The following is a 26,058-nucleotide window of genomic DNA, read 5'->3' as shown; positions in this document are numbered from 1 at the left end:
GATGTGTTTGTGTTGAGAAATGTTGACGATGTCATTAAAAGAAATCCTTAAAATAGGGAGAAAAATACTTCCGTGCACAGGGTCCTCGGTTCTCCATTCAGATTGTCGCTGGCAGCATAATGGAGGGCCGTGGTCGGGATATTATTGGAGTGAATAGACGGCTGTAAGTCTCTGCTCTAAGCTTTCTCAGCAGCGCGAGCGGGTTTATATTGGAGTCAATTGAGAACCCAGAGCGTTCCCCACACACGTGGAAGGGTACCCTTTTCGTCAGTAAGATACGTTCAGGGGCGTGACAAATCGTCGGTATTTTACGTTTCGGGAATGAGAACGGGTTGTTCTCATTGCATAGTCAAGAATAGCATACTGTTAAATTGGAGCACTGAGGGGAAGTGTTGCATTATTTTAAGCTACAGCTCCACATTTTGGGAAATTTGAGGTCTTATTGTCACGTCAGGAAGTTACTGCTCCCAGCATGGTAATCCTGCACATAACCTACAAAACTTGTCATTTTTACACTTTTTACTAGATCTTGAGAGATAACGTCTTATTTAGCAAGCCTTAAAGCTCTGTTCAGGTTTAGTGCAAAGCTAAGCTAGCCTGCTGCTAACTGTAGCTTTAATTTTAGGGGCAAATAAGACTCTACTATTGATTTCCTCATGTAACACTTGGCACGAAAGTGAATGAGTGTATTTTAAGAAAATGTCAAACTATTTCTTGGTAAAATTGCTCAAAATATTGGGCAACAGTTGCCACACGAGCTACAGTTTACTCAGATGTGTTCATCCACGTCGTCTCTATCCATCTTCATCTATCTGTTTGCTCCTGTGCCGTCTCCTCTTCCTCTCCGAAGGTATGCTTTCTTCCTTAGCGATGGCAGGAATGGTCGCCATAGCAACAGAGAGCCTACAGTGAAGTGAGGAAAGAAAAGAAAGAAAGGCAAAAGAGAGGGATGTAAGAAAAAAAGGAGGAAGGGGGAACTTTAGGGATGAAAGCTGCACTTCATCCATCTTTGCCTCACAGCGTCTGTTTTCCTCTCTACATCTGTTTTCCTTTTTTTCTTCTTCTTCACATAGATTGGTTTCCTAGAGCTTCTCCTGCAGCTTTCATCTGTTCCTTCTATCTATCCCTCCAGCTTTATCCCTAATCCTTCATCTATCCCTCCGTGTCCTGGAGTTAAGGGCCAATTATACCTTCTGGGTCTGAAAAACATGGTTTATGATACACACTACATTTCCCTCTGCGTGTGTATGTGTGTGTTTGTTCTATATGCAGCAAGACTCCTCCTCCATTGTAAACAGGGAAGGATGTGATTCTTGCTTGAGGTAAAAAGTGCTTGTTAGCTGCATTATTTACTTGTTGTTGGAGATGTTGTGGGTTGATGTAAAGCGGAGAATCAAAGTCACGCAGGGTGTCTTGTGACTGGAAGGATGTCTCGTTATTAGGTGGCTTCAACTGTATCTTTTATCTTTCAAATTTCAAGTTATTTTCAATGCAAAATGAGAGCCGTCCACTGAAATTTGTTTTATTATTAAAGAGCAAACACTGATTAAGGTTTTACAACCCATTTATGACCCTCAAAAACGACCCAGTCGGTCGTTTGTACATGCTGCAAAATATGACCCATTTTTTACACCAGGATGGGCATTAGGCACATCCGGCCTCTGTCCGGCCCGCGTGAGGTTACCCAAAAATTAGAAACAAATACAACCGCGGTGCCTTTATTTTGAAGATGATTTACATATGTGCGTGCATGCATGCACAGAAATGCGTTCCACAAAAAACACTGAGTTACCTTGTGAAAAACACTTGTTTCTTTTTGCATAAAGTTAATAATTGCTGGTTTACTGCATAACATACATGCTCTATATTGTTTTTGTGGTTTGAATGCATGTTGTGTTTAAAATGAATGGAAAAGTGAAATAATGATTGGAGTTTTTACAATTTTTACTGCTATATTTGACTTACTCCACATTAACATAGTCTTATCATAACACGTATTCCTACTCGTAGGAGCTCAAAAATAGATGATTTACTGCATTTCATAAAGGATTGAAATTAACATCGAGCAAAATTTAGTTCAGAGAATTGGTCCGGCCCTCTGCAACCTTCACAGTATCTCATGTGGCCCCTTGGGAAAATGAATTGCCCACCCCTGCTTTAGACTGTCCTCTGTAGCCCTCTAGCAGCCGTAATAACAATGAATGACTGCGATGTGGAGTTTAAATGATGGAATTCGCACTCTGAGAAGGACGGAGTGATGGCAGATAGGTTGAACAAACGTTGGACTTTCACCCAGGAGAATGGGGTTCATGTCCCATGTGAAAACTGAAGTAAACACTGTAAATTGAACTTCAGTGCATCACCTATTTATGTCACTTTCGATCCCCCTTGTAACTATTTCACTTCCGGCATTTGCGTAAATTTATTTACGGTTTAAACTGTCTTTTATAACGTTTAGCCAGGAACTTTTTTTGCCCTAAACCTAGGTTAGTGGTTTTGTAGCCTATATTCAACAAAACTGCAGCCTTTTTTTTTCAACCGTGAACCGTACATGTAAGTATAATGAAGTGCGCTATTTATAGAATGCCCCGCTATTTATCGCAAAATGCTCACGTGTGTCGTTACGGGTGGTATTGACAAATTACCATTTCTGTTGGTTTGGTGGAGATCTTGTTGACTAAAGAAGTCAGTAGAAATACACAATGGCTAAAAGAGGAATTATAAAATGATCCTCTGTGGTGTAGGCTATGTACTGGAGTGTGTGTGTGTGTGTGTGTGTGTGTGTGTGTGTGTGTGTGTGTGTTGCTGTTTTAATCTCATTCATATATTCATCAGCAGGCAGAACTGCTGACGCAAGTGAGAGGGAGAGGAGGCATAGAAGTGAGAGGCAGAAAGTGTGAGAGAGAGAAAGAAATCTAGAAACGTATCTATCTATCTATCTATCTATCTATCCATTCAGAGTGCTAATCACGATGTTCGATGAAGACATTAAACAGTGTGTAGATGAATAGTGAATGGAGCGACAATGAGAAAAGAGGACAAGGAAAATACATTTTTCTTTCTTCTCTTCTCTTATCTTCGATCCCAAATAAAACTTTGGGATCGAAAGGGCAGTCTTATCCTCAAATTTTGACCAAAAACGACATTAATAATGCAACTTCTCACTGTCCACAAATGTTTCTCAGCTTGCAAGCTTACATCACAGTGCACCCAGCTCTCTGTTGTGTCTATTTCTGTTTACTTTTATGCTGACAACACAAAGAGAGAAATGAAAGTGTACAAAAATCTGATGAGACAGAAAATCAGGCAAACAGAGGAAAATGGAGACGTGATGGAAACTAGAGATGAGGAAGATATTAGATAAACACTGAAGGATGGAGAGAAGGATGACAGGACAGATTATTGGCCTTTGACCACATCAGTCTTTACCCATAATTCATCAGGAGCATGTCCGTGCTTTAGACAGCTGGCTGAATCTCACAGCTAACCAGGTTTGACATGCGTTGGCTTTCCACAGCTGTAAACGGCCGCTGTACCAGTAATAACAAGATGATTACATGTTGGATAGTTACTAAACATGACATGGCGATGCACATGGAAAATTGTCAGTGTGTGCGTGCGTTTATACAAGCTTGTCTAATTTTACATGTGGGTTATGTGTGCTTCGAAAAATTATTCAAGCAGGAATTCAGCCTGTTTGTGAAGAAAATTACAGTTCATTTTGTGTGCAAATGTATTTGGCAATCCTTATTGAACCACTTACTATTTGGGGTCCTTTTTTTTTTAGAATTGGTGCTTTGTGGATGTTTAGGGGGAGACAGCAGGTCAACAATAAATGCCGCATAGAAGTGGTGAACATCATGGTGTGTCAAGTTGTTCTGGTCAAAAATATCTAATAAAAATGACTTAATTAATTCATTATTTATTTATTGAACCCTATTATGGTGTATAAACGGTCATAACATTAGTGGTGGCTTTCTGAAGTTCAACGATGTCCCATAAGTTGTTGCAGCAATTTTTGGGTTGATACCATTTGCTACACACATTTGGTGCTGAATAATGCCATTTTATTCATACAGAGAATGGATAAAAATGGTCAGAAAAACCCTCTAGAATATAACATTTTATTGGAACAGCAAAGAAGAATCCATGCTGTCCAAACTTTGGTCATTTTGGAGATTTATGTATTTTCAGCGATTGGATGATGAGCACTTCTGTTCTTGAAACTGCTGAGAAACCCCCTTTATTGTGAATACAACGAGGAAAGCTGCACGCCCTCTGAATGCTCTAGGTCCCTAGTTTGTGGTTGTAAAGTTTCCTCTGAATACTAACTAGATATTTTGTACAATTAAGTCACAATAGTATGAAAACTTAATTCAGATACAGCCTCAGACATAGTTAAAAAGGTACTTCTTTTGGAATTTTTCATAAAATATATTGTGTAATTGAGATTATGCAGTTTTGTGTGGCAAATAGTTGTACATTTACAGAGTGTGCATCTCTAATTTGTCTTCTAAGTACTTCATAGAGATCAATGCAAACTTATTTGATTGCATCAACACTGAATGTAAAACTGTCCTAATTTGTCTAAGGGAAAAAGAAAAAGTAAAATCTGCAATAACAGAGTGAATTCTCTGGCGGTTCTGAATTGACAACCTAAAAATGGGCAGATATTTCAGTCATCATGCAGTTGTAATGTTTAGCAGTGGTGCTTTGAAATTGGAAAATGATGCCTTATGATAGAAAATATGTAAATACGATAAAAGTAAAGATCGGTCTTTACAGCTCAACCCCTAAAAAGACATGTTTGAACTCGGGATGGGAATAATTAAACAATGATCGATTAATGGTCATTAGGAATTTGGTCAATCACGTGGAATTTTTAATCGATCTGTGTATTTTTTTTGTCTTAATTTTTATGTCTGACTGCGTATCAGTCCTCACTGAACTGAAACACGGCTGAGCGTTCAGTTCTGCAGCCATACGTGAATAAGCCAATGAGCTGAGAATTAAATTGGATATAGCTACAGTTTGCAAACTGAAAGTTGCAATAACAATTATAAAACACACAGAAATACAAGAGTATTAATTTAAGCAAAACTAGCTTACTGTATCAAACCTTTCTGGCAGGAAATACTAGGTTAAATTTTCTCCAAAACGTATTTAAACACAAAACACACAAGATTACTGTGAAAACTAACCTCAGGCCTCTTCGGGGGCTAAAACATAAACCACTGAACTCCGTGACGTTCTATTTACAGTTTAATCTCACTTGATTTAGTTTAACGATCAACAGGATCAAGTCTCTTTTCATCAAAATAAAAGAGTCCGTTATCAAAACAGGCCTTTGCACAGTACTATCTAATATCTTTATTTTACCCATGTATGCTTAGCGAATAATCGATTAATTGATCGTTAACGTTATAGATGCTTGAGTTGGCAGGTTTCGTCCAAACGCCCATTCCTAGTTTGAGCTGCAGCATTTCCTGGAGGAGATCCCGGTTAAAAGCTTGGAATTAAAGTTACAACCACCCATGAGAGGTACAGTGGAAACGAGTTACTGCAGCTCAGACGAAAGCTGCCATCCTCTGTCACCATCCAGCACGAGGAGTGGACCCTGTAAACCCAGGGGGTCATGTCCTTCACTGTGTGCAATCAGCTACTCCACATGTTTCACCAGTTGGTTGTGGCTAGAGCACTTTTTTCACTCTGGGGGGCATGAAGGCTGCCCCTGGCTGTTAAGAGGCTTAAAGGGTTTCACCAAGCTGGCCAAGAACATCCCCTTTGCTTGGGGACTGAGGTTGTTTTTAAACTTGGCCGTCTGGAGAGTTTGTCAGGACCCGAGGCCATTTTCACAGAGAGTTTGATTCTGACGGTGAAGTAAAAATAAGATGCTGTTAAACTAGAAAGCAGCAAGAAAAGCGGTGTCAAACATCTCAACCTCTAAACCTCGGTCTGAGGTTTGCTTCCTTCATAAATCAAGTCTGCACCAAAAATCGAAAGTCACACATGATTGGTTTAATGTAGCACATCAACATTAAGTGGACACGTCCTCCTACGCATTTAAGTATGGCAGATTAGCAGGAATCATCTCACAGCTCATAAATTCTTGAATGAAGTTTGCTGTAAAAGAAATAGAGAGAGTTGGGCCGCAATAAAAGACAAGCATAACAATTAAAACCCAAACCATCACAGAAATCCTAAATTTCCTCTCTTAGAATTAACTGCAATACTTCCCCAGCTGACCACTGCTTCCTTTGCAATGAAGAAGAGATTGAGAAGGATGTTGGTTCGAAGACTAAGCTGGAAAAGTGAGTGTCGAGATCTGCTGAGGCCAGTGGTGCATTCACCTGCTCCTTGGGTGGTCCTATTGCCCAAGTTCCTGACATTATGTGGCAACAACATGGACCATACAAAGAAGTGTTGTATTGATCAGAGCGATTAAACAACATGTTAAGAACTGTTTCTGGTTTTTGTGTGACAATAATTTGGAGCAAATATTTTTAATTATTCCAACAACACATGAACGCTGCTCAAATACCCTATCTTTCAATATTTGTGAAAGTGGAAAATAGTTTGTGTAACGGCCCAGTCACTGGGTTCTTCCTCGGCTCATGATACATCCTTCCACCAAGTTTAATGAAAATCGTGAGAGTACAGTTACAATTCTGTAATCCTGTTAACAACCAAACAAAACAAAGCTTAAACACAGTAATTATTGCACGAGTATGAAGTGTCAGAAAAAGTATTCAGATCCTTTACCTAAGTAAAAGTACAAAACCATCAGCATCAAAATGTACTCAAAGTATAAAAAATAAAAGTACTCATAATGCAGAATCTCCCCACTGTTTTATAGATTCCAAATATATTATTGGCTTATTTTTATTGATGCATTTACGTAAGCAGTGCTTTAATTTTGTAAAGTTGGGGCTCATTTTCACTAAATATACTTTTATGAGGTTTAAAAAAATGTGTAATCACTTTAGATTGATCGTGTTTTTATGTTAAATCTCAATCTGAAAAGTTACTAAAGGTGTCAGCTAAAAGTAGTGGAGGAAAAAGTAGAAGATTTGCATCAAAATATAATGGAGTAGAAATATAAAGGTACATGAGTTACACGTAAGTACAGTCATTGAGTGAATGTACTTAGTTACATTCCACCACTGGAAGTGATAAAACATGGAAATCTTTGACTTTAGAGTTTGACAAGACCTGGAGAATAACCACTTTATAAGGGTATGGGGGTCAGCCTGGTCTTTAGGTCCTCCATTTAATGATAATTTAAGCCTCACAGCTTGGACGCGGCTCAGTCATTGTTGAGATATCTGAAAACACGACCTCTGCTGCCCTTCAGAATACACTTGTTGACATTCTTTGCCATTGAGAAAGCATGTTTGTGTATTTTGTGCCAAAATAAAAACAGTAACCTACTAAAAAAAATGTACACAGCTTCTTAAACCATGCAATTCCTAGTTAGCTCAGCAGCTCTAGTGCTTAAACCCGTTGTCTTAATCTTTAATCATCCTAAATACAAGAACCAAGTCACTACGGTTTACTGCACTCCAGTTACCTAGCAACACCCATTCACAAAACGCCATATAAGGCATAATGCAGTATGGAGGCTGAATGTACTCCCAGATTCAGAGAGAGAGGCAGAGTGAGACATTAAAGAGATGTGGAGAGAGTAAATAGCAAACCAGTAAGTATCCTGCTCTGCGCTATTATGTGTGGTAAGATATAAAATAGGGGCTTCTGGTTGTACTTTTTAGGTCTGATGACAAAATTTGGCTCAGGTACTTGTCACTCTTCATGCATGATATCTCAATACCATGTATTTCCTGGCAATAGCCCACCTACATCCTTAAAAAATAATTTTTAAATCCTACATAAGCTGGAGCTGCTCCTGCGTCTTCCCCTGTGTACAGTATCTCCGTCATGAACGGTTGCAGCTCACCACGTCGTCCAAATACCAGCTCCTACCTGCCATGTAATCCTGTGTATTTCCAGTCTTTCCTCAGCACGTCTCTCCATTGTCAGTCAGTCGTTCAGCCTGCTGGTCAGCCGAGCCAACCAGCTAGCCAGCCAATTAGTCATCTCAGTGGGAGCAGACTAAAACTTGGTCTCTTCCCACACCTAATACCTAACAGATCTCAAGGCTTACAATGCAGACAGTAATGGGCATTGTGCACAAGACAGCTTTATAAACTGCAGCTTTTTTGGCCCCAGAAAAATAAAATAAAACACAGTGATTCATGGAAGTGTGTTTCCATAGCAACCATGGATATTTCATACTGGCAGGAAGAAGACTGTGGGACAAGGCTGCCTACTGCTCTACCCTTGTCTTCTCTCTTCTACTCGAATCAATTATTGTTGTGTTCTTACAGTATCATCGTAACTTCAGGCTTGTTGCAGAACGGATTATACAGGCACTCAAAATACTCTTAACCCCTACATGCAACAATATTAAATGCAAATAGATGAGTTAATGACATAAACATTTTCTAAATACTGTTTCAAACTTTGTTGCTACATTCAGGGACGTCTCAGGCAACCTGTGAGAAATTAAACATGTTTTTCTGACCGTTGGGAACAACGTTAATAAGTCCACTTCTAATGCCTTTTAGTGCATATTGGTGCAGCTGATGCTGATGCATTTATCGTTATCGCCTGAGGCATAAGCAAATTAAACAAGCGATTAGAGGCTCACAGCCACAGACTGCTCCCCAAACAATCAGATCTACTAATGCAAAGTCGTCAGTTCATGTTTTGAACATATATTTACACAATATTATCGTTTTTGCACTGTATTTAAATTTGCCCTTTCCATTGAAATTTGAGTTATTGATACATTAATACATTTAATTGAATTTTCTCCTTGTATATTTGTACATTGCAAATAATTTTAACCAACTCTTAATCATTTAAACTTATAGCTTATATAATATATAATAAAATATGCTATACTGGTCTGAGGTTATCTTTAGAGTCTAGTGCAAGAAAGTCTTTTACTGTTAGTGGCTTTCTCCCTGACATGTTAAAGTAAAGTCTGAATTGAAAATTTAAAGTAAAGTCTGGAGTTGAAGTGTAGACAGAAGGAATTCAATTATCCAAATATAAGGGAGAGACTGGCATTGATTTATAATTTACAGTAGTACCTTATGCAAGGAAAAGACATATTTCTCCTTTTTTCTTTAGGTGCAGAGAAAAGCACTCAGGCAGGGGAAAGTGTTCACTCAGTGCAGTGCAGTGCAGTGTGTGTGTGTGTGTGTGTGTGTGTGTGTGTGTGTGTGTGTCTCACTGCTCGGTGATTGGAGTTGGGTTAGTGTCCCCGTGAATCACATTATGATCTCATATCACTTATTCATAGACGTATGAATTATGGAAACCTCAATGAATTGTTCACCTATGTGCATCATCTCGTGTGCATTTGTGCAGACTGAATGAATGTAGTTTTATAAAGAGTTACAATTTAGTGAACAGTTGTATTTGTTCTGTTCTGCTTTGTTTGTGATCTGCTCTCCTCTGATGTGCAGTGTTGTGGGGTTTGGCATGGACTGGATCCATCACATTTATTATACTTCCACACAGTGGGAATAATTAGTTTTTGCTGTGCTGTCTCTAAAAAATATAATCTGTAACAATAAAAAAAACCAAAACATTTTGTGATTTTGGAACCAATGTGACTGTTGTTGAGTCATTGTAACCAAACCAAAACCACAGAGAAACCCAGTTTTTGTTGTTGACTTTTGGCAGGTACAAACATTTATCTACCAGTCATTTCTTGGTGAGCTGTGTTGTGCTGGTGAGAAAATTAAATATGACTCTTTTGAGTAACAGGCATAACAATATTTTCATCTTTTGTAATCTGCCAGGAATGTGCACTTGCTTGTACTGGATTGAAAGAAATGTGGTGCTGTAATCTTGCAAAAGGTGAACCAGGTTTATCTCTTCTTCTTTTGACCTTGTTTTTTTTCCTCACCAGAGGCCTCTGAGTCAACTAACTGGCCTCCTTTAAATGAACAAGACAGCTGTGTCTTTTCCTGTAGGGCTCAACTTGATCTGAAAGTTACACCGTCCTTCATGGCAGGAAGACAGAAAATATTACCAGTTAAATAACATCAGGTCTTCATATGAAGTACAACACAGTTAATCTAGGTAATATAAAGCCCTCAAATTTAGTGACAAAATATGTTATTGTTAGATGTTCTCTGACTTTTTGTGGGGACTTGTCAAGACACCCTTTTGCATGTGTATGAGACAGGCCAGGCTTTCTAATTACTCCATTGTAAACCTGTCTGTGGCATTATGAGACATACACTTCAAAGAGCACAACAGGCCACTCTGGATTGGGTGAGAGATGTGGTGGATGGGCCAAACAAACCCCAAACTGTGACCAAGAAGACCAGTGTTCATCTCCTTGTGAAAGAGTAATGTAATTATTTGGAGGCAATGGGTGTATCTGTGCCTGGTGCAGAAATAGTTGTTTCTATGCCCAACCCTTTTCCCTTATCCAGTTACCATTTGGGGTCCTTTTTTTTGATAATTAGTGGTTTTTGGCAGTGGATGTTTAGGGGGAGATAGTAGGTCAACAATAAATGCCAGATAGAAGTGTCGAACATCATCTGAAAGCTGTGAACCTGAAGATTTTGCTTTGAAAATCGCCAAAGCAACAAGTGCCTTGTGCCTTGACAAAGCTTCGGTATCAGACGAGTTTGAACTAAAAAAAAGTTGGAACGCTATTGCATTATTGGAACGCGTCAACTTGGTCATTCCCAGTTTATGTTTCCTGATATTTCTCTTTATCATGGTTAAGTTAAGGGATGGATGTTGGCTTGGATTAAGATGACTGCATTTTTAAGGTTTTGAGGCATTTATTTTCATGGTTACAGTGTTATGGTGGGAGGTGGATAAAAGATGGCTGTTAATATTTATTTGGTTACTCATCTGACTGAATGGTGGATGTAACAATATCAGTTGAAATGAGGAAGTTGCTACAGCTATCGAAATATTCCACTGAAACCAATTGCTGGGGCAGAATAATGTGCAATCAGTTCTTTGCGGCCTTGAGATTTAATTTCTTCCTGGTCCCACATGCTTTACAAGGACTGAAAGCAATAGCTTGTAAACCTTATATTCATGTTTAAAAAGACACAGACCCGCACAGAAAGCTTAATAGAAAATACTTGAACTTGACCCAGGTGGCCTTGATTACAACTGTTATTTCTCTGAAATCCAAACCTCATGATGTGACTTTGCAAAACCATCTTTAGTATTTATTCATCCTTTTTTTTAAACACGTCCCTGCAAAATTTGTGTTGCCAAGTGATTTTGGCTAAAGCTCCTCTTTCTGGCTAGAATTGTATTTGTTGCTTGGCAACATTAACTTAGTGAGCATCTTAACAGGAAGCAAATGTTGAGGCTTCAGGGATTTAATGACACAAGTCTTTTTGTTGGCTCTGCACCAGACTGTCAGTTCACTGCACGACATCCTGCTACCTGCAGGGCACCATCTCATACTCATATAGTCTCTCAGGGAAGCGTGTGTCTGTGTGTGTGTGTGTGTGTGTGTGTGTGTTTGTGTGTTAAAGATACTCCTCTCTCACGCTGCTTGTGAATAAACAATTCTCTCAACATCTATCCTCTCGTGAGATACAGATTTGTATCTCAGTGCTTTTCAGATCTGTCACTGCCTAACAACCTAATTCTAAACTTAAATACTAATTGCTTAAACCCTAAAACCAAGTCTAAATCTTCAAACAGCCCTTTGGAGTAGTGAGAACTGGACAAAATATACTCAGTTACCAGTTTTAACTTGCTGTCACTGTGTAGCATCTGCAGAGCTGGGAATCCTGCCATTGCAATATTATTAGCATCATTGCTGTATTTCTAAAACACTTGCAGAATAGGTATGAGGTGTTAAAAAAATGGAGCAGCAATTTGGTGCCAAAAATAGACGAGTTCTTGAAATGTACAGCAGTGTGACCTATGTTTTATAGCAGATCCATGCTTGGCTCTCGAAACCAGAGCTGCCCAAAATAGGACCAGTGGGCAAATTCAGCTGAATCCAGGCTGCCTGAAATAGGACCTGTAGGCAAAACCTGGCTCCCATAAAATGAGTTTGGCACACAAAGTGTTACACTGAGTGTAAAATGTGCCATTTCTAATGCATTGTGTTTAAATCTGGAAAAGTATCTCCTGATCTACTTGACATTTGGGCTTAGTCTTGCAGGATTGTGGCCTGCTTTTTGTTTGAAGCTGTCCCAGTGTGCCACAAATGTTCAGATTTTCATCCTGTATTTGCATGACTTTCTGCACCTGAAAGAAGAAGACTGTCCTCCCTCAAAGGGTGCAACAGCTTAATACAACTCATATTTATGTTTATTGTTCGGTGGCGACCTCTAGTGCCTTTAATTATTATGATGGAGCAAAGGAGGAAGTAAGGTAACATCGTATAATGGGAAACAAAGTCCGTACACAGAGGAAGTTGGGGTGGATAGATGGTTGAAACAGACTCAGGACTGACAGAAGAGACCACTGTTTGCGTCCTGTTTGCACTATTTTTTTTCCTATGCTTGTAAAGGCATGACATGCCCTAGTCTGCCTCTGATTGGCTAACCCTGATATTCTTACCCTAACCTTAACCAATCCTCATGCCTTAACCTAACCAACCTAACCAACAAAGGCGACCAGTACCAGCCTTCAGAGGCAGAGTAGGGTGACTTTGCCTTTCTAGGAAAAATACCTTTTAACTAACCTCATAACTAACGTAACTATAAAACAAATGTAACTATGTAACATTCTACATCACATATGTAACTATGACACACATTTGCAGAAATTAAGTAACATAACAAAACAAAAATCATCTTTTTCGAAAAACATAACTAATTGGTTTTGTTGCCCAAACCAAACTAAACTGTGACTGTTGTGGATGTGTTGATCTCCTTCCATCAGAATTTAGGAAATGCTCCTGTAGGTTATTTTAGAGGTTATGAACAAACAACCCATGTCACTGTATGGGTTAGAGGACTTGTTGGAGAAAAGAAAATGATGCTTGCTCATTTCTTGCACAATATTTAATTTCTCTTTCGCTGCATGAAAACGTTGTATCGGACCATCGTGGTGAAAAAAGGAGCTGAGCCAGAAGGCAAAGCTCTCGATTTACTGGTCCATCTACGTTCCAACCCTCACCTGTGGTCATTAACTTTTTGGGAGTGACCAGAAGAATGAAATTGTGGATACAACCGGCTGAAATGAGATTCCTCCTTAAGGTGGCCGGGCTGAGCCTTAGAGAATGTGTGAGGAGCTCAGACATCCGGAGGGAGCTCGGAGTGGAGCCTTGTTGAAAGGAGACAGCCGAGGTGGTTTGGGCATTTAATAAGGAAGTTCCGGGCACGTCCATCTGGTAAGGCCCTGGGGAAGACCCAGAACATGCTGGAGGGATTATATCTCTCACGTGGCATGGGAACGCCTCGGGGTCCCCCAGGAGGAGCTGGATGTTATGGCTGGGTAGAGGGGCATCTGGAATAATTTGCTTAGCCTGCTGCCCCCGCAACCCGGCCCCAGATAAGCAGATGAAACTGGATGGATGGATGGAACAAGTGCTGCAAAATAATTGTAATGTTTAAGTAATCATGGCAATTATTGTTTGTGATATAACCTTTGGGATTAGGCTATGGAGCAAAGCAGTCAGTCATAAACACCATATGAAACTCCTCATATTGATTTTAAATCGCAGTAAAGCCTGGTCTCTGGTGGCTCACTGCTTTTACAAAGCTGTGGTAATGTAACACATCACTGTAATCAAACAGAGGGTAAGTGCAAGAGTGCACAGCTGCACGGAGAAACACCATGAGGAATTTAAACCACCAAATGTCCAAAGATTTTATACGATGTGATCCAACTCTTATCAGTTTAAACAGATTACACAGTCAGTGACAGATGAGACAGACATCTTGTCAAGATATACACAATTTATCCATTTTGACTTCATAAGATGCTACTTGCCCTCCTTTCAACAATTCTTTATACTTTTTCTGTTTGTGCTGTCACCCATTGTCTTAAAGTTGACCACTTTACTTTATGAAAACTTTTGATTCTTTCAACACCAAACTCCTTCTTTAGACTAAAAAGCCTCAAGGCCCCTCTAAATGGTTGTCTGGCAACAAATGGAGCCCCAGCTGTTGAACAGGACTTTTGCTTAAACTTTTTCAAATGCAGACTCAGAACTTTTAATCCCTGAAAGTTAAAAACATAAAGACATGATGGTGAAGTTGATGTCAACTTCTATGGCTTTGGACGATTGTCCAGGTGACCAGAGAGAAAGAGAGAGAGAGACTTGTTGACTGACAGATTGAGTGGCTGGCCAGCTTCCTGTTTCCTCCCAGACTGTTGTTAAACTCAGTCAATCTTGGAGAGTCCCAATGCTGCCATCTGGGTTTAACTAGAGCTTCATCCTGGCACTGCCAACTGGCACAGATGGCATAAGGATACTGTGTCATTTGTTTGAGTAGAGTTGAGTACAGAAGAGAGAAGTAGCTGAAAGTCCTCAGTTATGTTTGGTTATCAAGTGTCAGAAGTCAGGTTCAGCAATGATAGGAACCATATTTTATCCACGTGTCCAAACCAGCTCAGTATATTGTGTTTTTCTTCTTTTACTGCTCCAGCTGTAAGCCTTCTGTTGTTGTCATGACCGTTAATGTAGTTCTACTCTAATATCAATTATTACACTGTTCTCTACACTCATCCTGACTGACACGGCAGCTATCTTTTTATTATAGCTTCCTATTGAGGCAGATATAATTGAATGACAACTCTTCCAGAATCGAACATCTTTTAAATCTAATCACAGCATGAAATATCCATCTGATTGAATTGAATTTGATTATCTTCGTTTTGACCTTTGTTTGGGTAGATAAATCCTCTTTTGCAGGACTGTATTGCTCCACACTCACATTTATATTTGACACATTTATACCTGGATGCTGCCCAGTGCAGCCACAGTGTGATCTGTTATTTTCTGAGGAGGTCCACTTGAGCAGCTCTGGGTGAAGTGCTGTGCTCAAGGGCTTCTCAGCGTTGCTTATAAGGGAGGGGCAACCACCTTCCCCAATTTAGCCTGATGGTCTTGGAACAGAGTCACATGCTCGCTTCTTGAATCCCGCCCCACTATTGTGGGAATAAAGAGTCATGTAGTCATGAATGACCTGTTGCCAGTCAGTGGGTTTTATGATAATTTTATTTTTTGTTTTTGTGCTGATTTGTGTGTACTTTATTGTTGAGCTTTGTGTATTTTAAAGCCCCATTCTGGGGAGGGGCACTACATATTCGTTTTACAGTAGATGCTGTGGTTCTTGTCCCTATATAAATAAACATTTTATACATTGATAACTTTACATCCAGCGCCACTGCTCAGTACCAATGCAGAAAGTAGTGAATCCTTTAGGAAGCAGTGCAGAAAGTAATGTGGTAAAGTCTTTTCAGTTTAATCCAGTTCAGACCTTGATTTCTGAGTCATAGTTCAGTTCATACCTCATGTTTTTGTTGTAACTTTATAAATGTATGTCAAATATATACACTTTATCTAAACTCGTAAGGCACTGAGGTCTCCCTCATTTACAGTGACAACAAGTACATTTACAAACAGTACAGAAATACAAATTCAAAATGCAGATAACAGACAAGATAAATAAATAAATAAATAAAAATGCTCTTTAAAAATGACCAAAGCTAAAAACAGTTGCAGGAAAGTCCACAATCAAGCTATGAAATTGAGAAAATGTTGAAAATGTCATGAATTAACTAAGTAAAGATGACAAGTCTACACATTGCTGACCGCCAAGTAGCAAAAATCTTCTTAATAATAAAGCACTGGCCGGACCTTATAATACCTGCACCAACCCAAACTGTTATCACAGCTGATATATATATATATATATATATATAAGCCTTATAATAAGCCTTATAATGAAAGCAACACATGCTGTAGGTGTCAAACACACAGTGACAAATACATAATGAGCATTCATGATTAAATGTTTATTTTCCCTGCAGGTATTAATTCTTCTTGTCTGAATCTTTGCTGATCAGCTGAGGTGAAAGAACACACATTGTAGATTAACAGGAAGTTTAGCTAATGATTCATTTGCAACCTGCTCATACTTAATTGCCAAGTTTGTGAAGTGGATTTCTTGTTTTGCAAATGGATATTAAAGGAAACAAATATAAATTAATTGGTCCCACGCTGGCTGTGGATGAGCTGATTGAGCTCAGGCAGCTGCACTTAGCAGGCTTCGGACCATGAGTGGCCATTCTTTGAGCTCTCAGCTCAGACTGAGCCTTTCATCTGTGATGTCCATCATCAATCCTTCAGGGGTCCTCAGCAGTACAGTGATTATCACAAGTATTTCAAGAAACATATACATTTTCTGCAGACGGGTGCAATCATTTTGTGCTCAAATAAGCAATCACATGCACATTTCAAAGTTCAGTCCGCTCACCAGTCACTGAGTCTTGTACTGTGAATTTGAATAATGAGCCTAGCTATAAAGCAGAGGCTTCAATGACACTATGATCATCATTTTTGATTGATGGCACCTTTACCTTTCAGATTCAGATTTAATTTTGGGAGCTAAAGAGTCGGTCAAGAGGAGGATGAAGGGGAGGAGGGACACATTTATCCCGGGCATGAGGCCAAATACTTAGAGTCTTTGGCAGTGGAGACAGTTGCTGATAATGTCAGTGATGTTTTTGCAAACTGACTCTCAAACACACATCTGGTCATCTGAATGTGTTCCTGCTGCTGTCACTGGTTGGAAGGCCTGCAGGGTTGATCATGTCTTTTGTGGAGTAAAATATTGGAAACAAAGTTGACACTAAAATAGGCACAGCACAGATTTTGCAAATGATGATCAATTTATTTGTCAAAATGAGTACTACTCTGCCTGTGCAAACAGTAGTATGATGGCTTTCTGTGGCTCTGGAGGAGCAAATAACCATCATAGTGCCATTAGAGTTATCTGGGGTTGGGATGGAAATAGCATATTTATTACAGAGTACTGCATTACAGAGGAGGAACTAGAGGAGTGGAATTTTGATAGATGTGGGTCTTTACAAGGCAGGAAGGATCTGATTCTGTGGTTGCATTACATGGGATGGATGGCATAGATTTGAACAATAGGATATTTTGTAAGACTTTACATTGTTGGACAGCTGAAAATGGCTGTGTCATTGCAGACTTGGACATGCAGGAGCTAAAAAGTTGTGTGTATTGGTAATTTAACACTAACTGAACAACTGAATGACATAACAGACTTTGGCTGACTTAAGACACCTGTGTTTGTTGAGTTTTCTGTTTTAAGTATATGATATATCAAAACGTATAAAAAAAATATATCATTCACAATTACAACTGGGATGTTGTAATTGTAGTTGATTTCTTCAAGTTAGAAGTTTTCATCCTCCAATAACTCTGATATGACATGGATGTGACATAATGAAAAAACGGTTGCATCACGAGTCTTGTAAGCCCAGACATCTAGGGATCTATCTCTGGCTTTGATTTTGACCATGTCGCATGTCCCCATATTGTGCAACATATATATTTTCAACATTTATTTGCAACCCTTTAAAAGGAGGTTAGTGAATGAGTAGGGCTGCAAGCACATAACTTTGACCAGCAGTGGGAAATTTTCTTGAATACTATGAATACTAGTGTAGCCCCCTAACTGCTGTGTTGTTAATTGATTTCCACTAATAAATCTGTATAACACGAGCATATTTGCTCACTCACATATCGATAAAAGTATAGAATCTCTATCTATAGAATACAATTTGAACAGATAGACAATGTGTCATTAATTTACGTTAAACTAATCATAGAAGTAATTAGGCTCATATAAATAATTGGGATTAAATATTTTTACCGACTGACAGCCCTACAAAGTATTTTATATATGTAGAGCTGCAACAATACATTGTTAAATTGATTAGTTGGAGGGCAGAAAATTAAAACGCAGCTATGTAGATAATTGATTGAAAGCCGAAGTAATTAAAAACATTTCCTCTCAAATGTGAGGAGTTATGAGATAGTTAACAGAGTAGCTATGGGTTCTGGAATGTTGGTTGGACACAACTAGATATGATAACATCACATTGGGCATTTGTCACTATTTTCGGATGTCAAACACTCCAAAGTCAGGAAAATAAACATCTTATGTGTTTAGAATACCAAAGTTGTGTGATAAAAGATTCAACACCCACATTACCGCACACACAGAAACCTTCTGATTAAAACAAAAACATCTTTTTGCAACAATGAGCTATTTTTGTCCACAGAAGAAACATTTTTCTCACAGGAAAATATGGAGGCAGCATGGCAACAGTCTCAGGGACACGAACGGCGTGTGTGTGTGTGTGTGTGTGCGTGCGTGCGTGCGCGTGTGCGCGCGTGTATGTGTGTGTGGTGGCACAATGAGATAAAAAGATGACTTCCATTCTTTGTACCTCTTACACATACATGCACACACACACACACACACACACACACTCGGGCACAATTAGGTTTACAACACACAGGCGCGCACGTTCATGCGCACGCGCAAACGCACCTACTCTGGCGTCCTCGTTCCATCTTCATCCATCTCTCTCCCTCTCTCTTTCTATCCCCCTCCCTCTCTCTCTCTCCCTCTCTTCTTCCCCCCCTCTCCCTCTCTCTCTCTCTCTCTCTCTCTCTCTCTACGGGGGATAGATGGGAGGAGACGCTCCTGCTGAATGTGTTTTCCCTGCAGCGGGTTTTACGGTAACGGAGAAGAAGAGGGAGAAGCAGAAGAAGAAGAAGGGCACCGGATCCGTTCCCTCGGTGTGATTTTCATAACCGCACACTGACCTTTCTCTTTCCCGGTGTGCCCGCATCTTGGCAGCCTCTTTTTTTCCCAATGGAGGCGGAGCGAGGCATCTTGTAACGACACCTACCGAGGAGATCTAACCGATCTGAAAACGGTGTGTGTGTGTTTGTGTGCGCGCGTGCGCGCGCTTGTGTGTGTGTGTGTGAGAGAGAGAGTGTGTGTGTGTGTGTGTAACCGACTTTGGATTTAAAACCTTACCGAGTGCTCCTGAAATGAGTCTTGATGTGCTCACCTCCTTCGTTTCCTGGCCCCGGGGGTGCTGCTAAAGATGCGGCTGGTCGCGCGGGTACCTGTCCTGGTTTCACACCGGCTCGGTTCGTCCCGGTAGACTGATCCCGTCCGGTGCTGCGGTGTCTCACAGAGGGGGCCACCAAAGTGATTTTTCTTTACAAAACCGGATCCGCCACCAGCAGCCTGCCAGATGGATAACTACTCTACTTTACAACGTAAGGACTGACACATCCTCTACCTGCTGCAGTGTTTGTCATTCAGTGTGTGTTAATGAGCCCTTCATCTCATTAATATCGACATACAAGCACTCTGTGCTTCATAATTGCGACCTCATTGCACAAAATGACATTTTTCATATGCAAAATCTCCTATGGATTTGCTGTCATGCATTTCTAAATTTAATTCTAAGGTTAGTACATGCATCACATGATTTTCCCATGACCATAAATGTTTAATTAACCTAGTCTCATGCGACAAATAATAGCATTATTTAATATTTGCAACAACACCTTTCACTCTGTGATCTTTTAAGATTTTTTCCCCACTTCTATCTTTAGCAAAATGATCCCTTCATCCTTTTACAGACCCTCATCCACGGGCCTTTCAAGCTCTGTGATGAGCTAATGAAACAGCCATGACTGCAGGAAGGGGGGGGGGGGGTGTATGTGTGTGTGTTTGTGTTTATGTGTATGAGGATGATATATGATGCAGTGTCACATACCCTCATGTCTTGACATGTAGCTCCCAGCCGTTCTGCCATGATAGCTTCATGCTTTCATATAAGACATTAACACACACACACACACACACACACACACACACACACACACACACACACACACACCTGTTAAATCCAGCAGCCTGAGGTATTGTAGCTTATTAGCCTATCTCGCCCATTATTTAGCTGTATCAGTCACGCTTGTAATGGCAACGGCTTGTTAACCATCCGGCTAAATGCTTTATTGCTGCTGTTCTACACCTGTATAAGGTTAAAATGTTTTATTGTCTTGATCATAATTTTTGCAGTTATGTGCTGTAATTTTTTCCCCCCGCTCCAGTCTTATCACTAACCAGCACACATACTGAATGTCTCTCTGACTTGCAGCCAGGGCACTAAAGCAACTAAAAAAAGAGCCTCTTCTAATCAAAGGGAATATTTAATTATGATCTTCAATGCAACATATTTCAAAGCTTCTCTGTCTGTGTTGCCTCTGAGATGAGTTCTATTAATACTTTTTCTTTTCAGCAGGGCTTTGCGGTCACTGCTAATAGCCTTATTTTGTATCATTTTATGAACAGGCCATTAGGTGTTGTCAGTTTTGGTCTCTTTCTTTGGCATCATGGAGCAGTCCTGCAGGTTAGAGTCTGAGAATAAACTACATGTAATACATGCATACATACATGCAATCTCTTTCTTTTTGTATCCTCGTCTTACGGTTGACTTTTAGTTACTTTTTGGAGACTAAAGTGAGGTCAAGACAGTGCTATCCACCAACATATTTTTTAAAGAATTTGATTACCTGGAAGCAGTGTGTTAAAGAGGCAGTGTAACCAGGAATATTTTCTCACGCAGTGTACTCCAGACAATTTTGAGGTACTTTATTTGCTACTTTATACATCTCCTCCACTATATTTTTTTTACATACTTCTTAGCCTGTTGCAATTACCTGACATCCATGGTTAAATTATTCCTCTTATCAAGTCATTTTAGTCTGAAATTGAGTCCCTAAAGTTTTATTTTCTCATGTGTTGTAAGAATATTTCAACTTGTTTTCAGCACGAGTCAACTCTGTTTCAAGAATTTTAAAACTTTTTGACATTTCTAGTGCAGCGAATTAATTTTTCATTCCTTGAACATGTTTTAAACAAGTTGGTTAAAATGAAAAACTTGGTTATCACATATTGCTGCTGCACTGCAGAATCCAGTTTGTAGGACTCAACTTTTGACAGAAGTGTCTATAAAATTGAAGTCTCGGCAGATTTAACAGCTCAAATAGCTCAAATCAGCCAACTGCAACAAAAATGCTGCTTACACATTAATGCATCAAGGTTAGGAAAAATCCTACATATGGTAAAAGCATTTAACTTTGTGCTGCATTTGCATGCATTTTGCATATTTCGTTAGAGTTTGAATGCAAGACGTAATACTACTTTTACTGAATACATCTTCCTTCCCTGCACAATAGTGGTTCCTAAGTATTTGTAGTCACTGTTCTGCCAGCTGTGACTAGCAGTTGATTGATCACTTGATCGACAGAAGGTTAACAAATAGCTTTTTTGATAATTCATTCATCGTTAATGTAATTTTTTCTGGCAAAAAAATCCCAAACCCTGTTCAGTTCCAGCTTCTTAAATCGAGACTAAAAAGATCTGTGAGTTTTCAGCTGTTGATCAAGGAGTAATTTTGAAGGTTACCCATTGGACTGTGATTTTTCAGTATTTTATGACATTTTATAGACCAAAACATACATTAATCACAAAAATAATGGGCGGATAAACCGATTATGAAAATAATTGTTAGACAGAATTCTAGCAAAGAATGTCCCTCTTATTTATTGTACTTTATAAAAGATAAAAACATGAAGAGAGATTAACAGAAAGCATTGTCAATATTTGAGACGGACATTGTGGTAAAAGAAGTCACAGTGTTGATCATCAGATGCACAGAATCCTTTGTTTTTTCAAATCATCTGTTTTCAATTTTATCCTAAACCAATTTTAGACAAACTTTACATGCAGTGACTAGTTTAAGTCCTTCTCTGTCAGTCTAAATTGCACTAAGCACCTGAGTGAGGCTTCAGATCTAAAACAAGACAAACGCATTAACATTTCCTCTTCAAAGAGCAAACTTGCAGGCAGCTAAAGGAGGAAGCTTGGCTCCGACTCTCTCTCTCTGCTGCTCCACTACAGCTCTGACAGGATGCTGCTGCTGCTCCTGCTGCTGCTGCTGCTGATGCTGCTGGTTGCCTAGTGACTGTATCCATGGAACCGGCTCCCATCGTCATGGTGATGGGCCAAGGGAAAGAGACCCAGTGAGGGACGGGGGGGGACAGAGATACCAGCACATCTGCAGGATGTGTGCTATGACGATGTTGATTCTGGTGGCTTATGACTGTGATATGATGGTGTTGTCAGCTGATGATGCTGAAGAAGGTGATGCACAGTGTGCTTGAATTGACTTATAAAGTCAATAACAGTCTTTGTCAGTCATATTTTCGCTAATATAGAGCTTTGAAGTGGGTGATAGCTCAACATGGAAGCAATGTATTTAGGATATTTTAAAATAAATGTTGGTTGTTTGGCACATACTGTGCTTATGGATGAACAGGAGGGTCATTATTATCTAACTCAACAATTAATTGAGTTAATCATTAGTTGTTGCTTTCTTTCAAATTTCAGCATTTTTTTGAAAAGATGTTTGTGTTATTTTTAGAGCCTGGCCGATATGGGATTTTTTAAAACCGATGCCGATACTGATTTTAAAGCGGGAATATTAATTGACAACCAAAAAGACGGTTGATATAATCGTTTTTTTGAGCTGGAATGAAAATAGACCTTTTTATGTGGAACGTACACAGATTATTCACCAATCTGCAAATTTACCCAAAGGGCTACTTTCTCACAAACATAAAACTTTAATAAATAATATTTAACAATGTTATAAATTATAATACATCATACAAACAATGTATTACATTGTCAGCCAATTCTACAAATCAAAACTGAGAAATAAAGAACAAATAGGAATTAATTAATTATCGAAATAAACACTTCTACTGTTCAGTGTCAGATCATTTCTAAAAAATAAAAAAAAATAGCTAACACCATTTCTAAGTCACGCCAAGCTAAATTTTCTGCAAATATATTGTGAAAAAAAAGCTTTCATAATGGCATATATCAAACAGCATATACACCAATAAGATAAGCCTTTGATAGGCGAATATCGGCCGATAATAACGGTTGGGCTCTAGTTATTATTCTGTCATGAATCCTTTGTAACTTGAGTTCCAACTGACCAAAGCTACAAACGTTTCTCCGCCACCTTTCAAGCTCACAGGGACTGAATTTTTGTCGGATTTTGGATTACGGAGAATAACTTAAAGCAGTTTGCCGTGTTTAAGCAGTAACTTCACACTTACAATGTCATGCAGTGTTGCTGCATTTTCTTAAAACCACCAAATCCATGTTAGGGAACCTTTTGCAGGATTTGAGAGTAGCAGAGAGGAGAGGAGGGAGGAGGAACAGACAGAAACATTATCCTCTTGGTCACGGCACGTACTGTACTGTAGGTTCACACAGGCTGCATGAAACTGTTCCAAACTGGGCTCTCACAGGATAAATTTATCTCATCCGTTTTGTTCATTTAGCTGGTATAATGTGATTTTTTTTCTTCGCTGCGAGTACGGATTCATGTGGGAGCATCCGTTCTGTCCCTTCTCCAGTCTCAGTGACAGTGTTGCCATGGTTGCATCATGCACATTGTTCTCTCCAGGGTGACATAATTCTTTGGCTCGAACGAGAGATTGTGGATGCTGTTCCTGCACAGTCTAACAGGAAAATTAATCTGGGTGTGAAATATTTAACTTCATCCAGTGCTAGCTGGGCTATTTTTGCTCTGGAGGGTCATTTGACCGTACATCATGTATGCATTTAAGTCAGATATGGCTGACATGGATCAGTCAGAGTTCTCAGTTGTGTGCTTTTGTCAGAAGAGAAGAATGGATGACATTAGACATTTTAGAAGAATGAATAATGAATGAACAATGAAATAAGTGACAGAATTACTTGTTTTAAATCTCTCCAGCGAAAATATTAGTTGATTATTGGGAAATTAATCACCAACTGTTTTGACTTTTGTTTCAGTGATTTGTCATGCGCACATCGTTTGTTGTGAGGATTTGCAGCCTTTCTCTGTTTTATGATTAAATGCACAGAAATATTCAGTTTCTTGCCCAAAAAAGACAATATTCTGTGTTTCAATGGCTAATGGAAATTAATATTCCAGTAGTATTCCTCTTTACATGCAGCTGTGCATCATGTAACATACCGTGTTGTTTATCATGTCAAAATATGGACATGTGGAATTGATGGAGCCATTTATGCCATTTTGCTTCTTTGTGTCAAAATAGGATCCTTTCAAAGTTTTCTTTCTCAAGAACTCCCATCACATTTACTTCAGCTATTTTTTCTGTAAAGGTCAATTTGCATGTTAATATCCAAGTCTTTCATGATGCTTAAATGAAGGTTTGTTTCTCTTTCTGAACAGAAATGCAGGCTTTTCTTTTGCCGTGCGGCTCGACCCCAGCCTTGCAAACTGTTGACTCGTTTGTTTGTGTACAACATCCATGGCAACACAGAGCTGACCTTAAACAAGCAAGGAGCCATGTGTTGCTGTGGTTACAACCCTAATCGGGACACATATTCTGGGTGTGCTGCATATATGTGCAAAGAGGGCTCATAAAGGCCAAAAAAAATAGTCATGTCCCTTAATTGAAAAGTTAATATTCAAAAAAAGCCCCCACCTTATTATAAATATCCGGGTCTAATTTGGAAAATTGTCATATTCTGAATTAGGGCTGGTCGGTATATCAGTATTACAAGTTTTGCCAATATATTTTAGAAAGAAATATGTAGTTGAGACAATCCCGCCATACTGACATGTAATATCTTTTGATATTAACTTATGCCCACTATTTGTTTGCTCCTCTCTGCACATTAGCAAGAGCTAGTTCCTAAGGTATTTCAGATTTCGGATTGCAGATCAAGAGCATCTGAATCTGATGAAATTGCTTCAAAAGGTGGAAGGTTTAGAATTTGATAAAGTGTTTAAATAAAACAGGTTGATGATGATGATTTCTTCTTAAAACTAAACACTTTACACGTTTCATTTAAAATACCAATATATATCGTATATCGCCATTCAACCTAAAAATACCAGGATATAAGTTTTGGTCCATATCGCCCAGCCCTATTCTGAATAGTGGAATATTAATAAGTAATATGTAATCGTAGTCATTGTAAATGTAATGTCTTTGGGTTTCGGACATTTGTAGGGCTTCACCTTGAGCTATGGGATTTAAAAAATGTTTTTTCTGTTTTCTAAACAAAACATGCACACATCAAACAGACCAAACAATTAATTGATTCATCAAGGAAATGTTTATAGATTAAGCGATAATGAAAGTAATTGTTAGTTTCACATACAACATTGGTTTATTAATTATTTTTTATCCTTGTTTTGTGAGATTTGACTGTATGTTTTGTTGATTGAATTGAACAAGACATTTAAACATAAATTGGCTCTTGGAACATATTACCTATTTTTTGGAATTTTATATTCTAAATGATTAATCAGTTTATAAAATAAAACTCAGCAGACTTATATATAATGAAAACAGTTATAAGTTGCAGCTGCATTTTACAGGGTCGCTCATAAAGATAGAATAAAACACTTTTTAACCCTTTTCCATTAAAACGATTGTGATTTATTCTTGACAGATAAAGTGCATATCTTCTCAAAACTTTATTAATCAATTCCTTCCAAACATATCACAATGAAGATGAAACCACAATTAACAGAGGATTGTGTCTGAAAACAAAATAATTCCAACTTTATCGGCCACCCAGTATCTATCTATTATCTATTTTATGGAACTTTATATTAAAAATGATTAATCAATTAACAGAATCAAACTCAGACAAAGCTATAATGAAAGAAGTCATAAGTTGCAGCTGCATTTGTGTAATGTACCCAAACAGTTTGCATTGCATATGAATTGATTTATTCCTACGGGGTTGCATGTGGCTAAACTTAGAGTGAACTCAATTCAACCGTTCCTGCAGCAGTGTTCAGGAGTCTTTTAAGAAGAAAATCTCCTAATGTCATTGTCCTCATTATTATGATAGTTTCCACTGTTTTGAG

At 38.9% G+C, this 26,058-nt stretch overlaps 1 protein-coding gene across 10 annotated transcripts in view; it reads left to right on the top strand.

The window, feature by feature from the left end:
• The window catches only part of lrrc7 (leucine rich repeat containing 7), a 145,693-nt gene that overhangs the window by 42,026 nt on the left and 77,609 nt on the right, over positions 1-26,058 (top strand). For 3 of the 10 annotated variants that reach the window (XM_059342068.1, XM_059342075.1, XM_059342076.1), the window contains exon 1: positions 18,782-19,351. The exons of 4 other annotated variants lie outside the window; for them this stretch is intronic. In XM_059342068.1, coding sequence (XP_059198051.1) covers positions 19,327-19,351 — 25 coding nt within the window. In that variant the 5' untranslated portion in view covers positions 18,782-19,326. Of the gene's footprint in view, positions 1-18,779; positions 19,352-26,058 lie in introns of those variants that run through there. 3 more of the 10 variants (XM_059342069.1, XM_059342077.1, XM_059342074.1) reach the window with 2 other exon arrangements.

This window comes from Centropristis striata, chromosome 9 (genome assembly GCF_030273125.1).
Source record: "Centropristis striata isolate RG_2023a ecotype Rhode Island chromosome 9, C.striata_1.0, whole genome shotgun sequence".
In the NCBI taxonomy this organism is placed as follows: Eukaryota; Metazoa; Chordata; class Actinopteri; order Perciformes; family Serranidae; genus Centropristis; species Centropristis striata.
The sequence above is the reverse complement of the archived record's forward strand: the minus strand, read 5'-3'. Positions and strand labels throughout refer to the sequence as shown.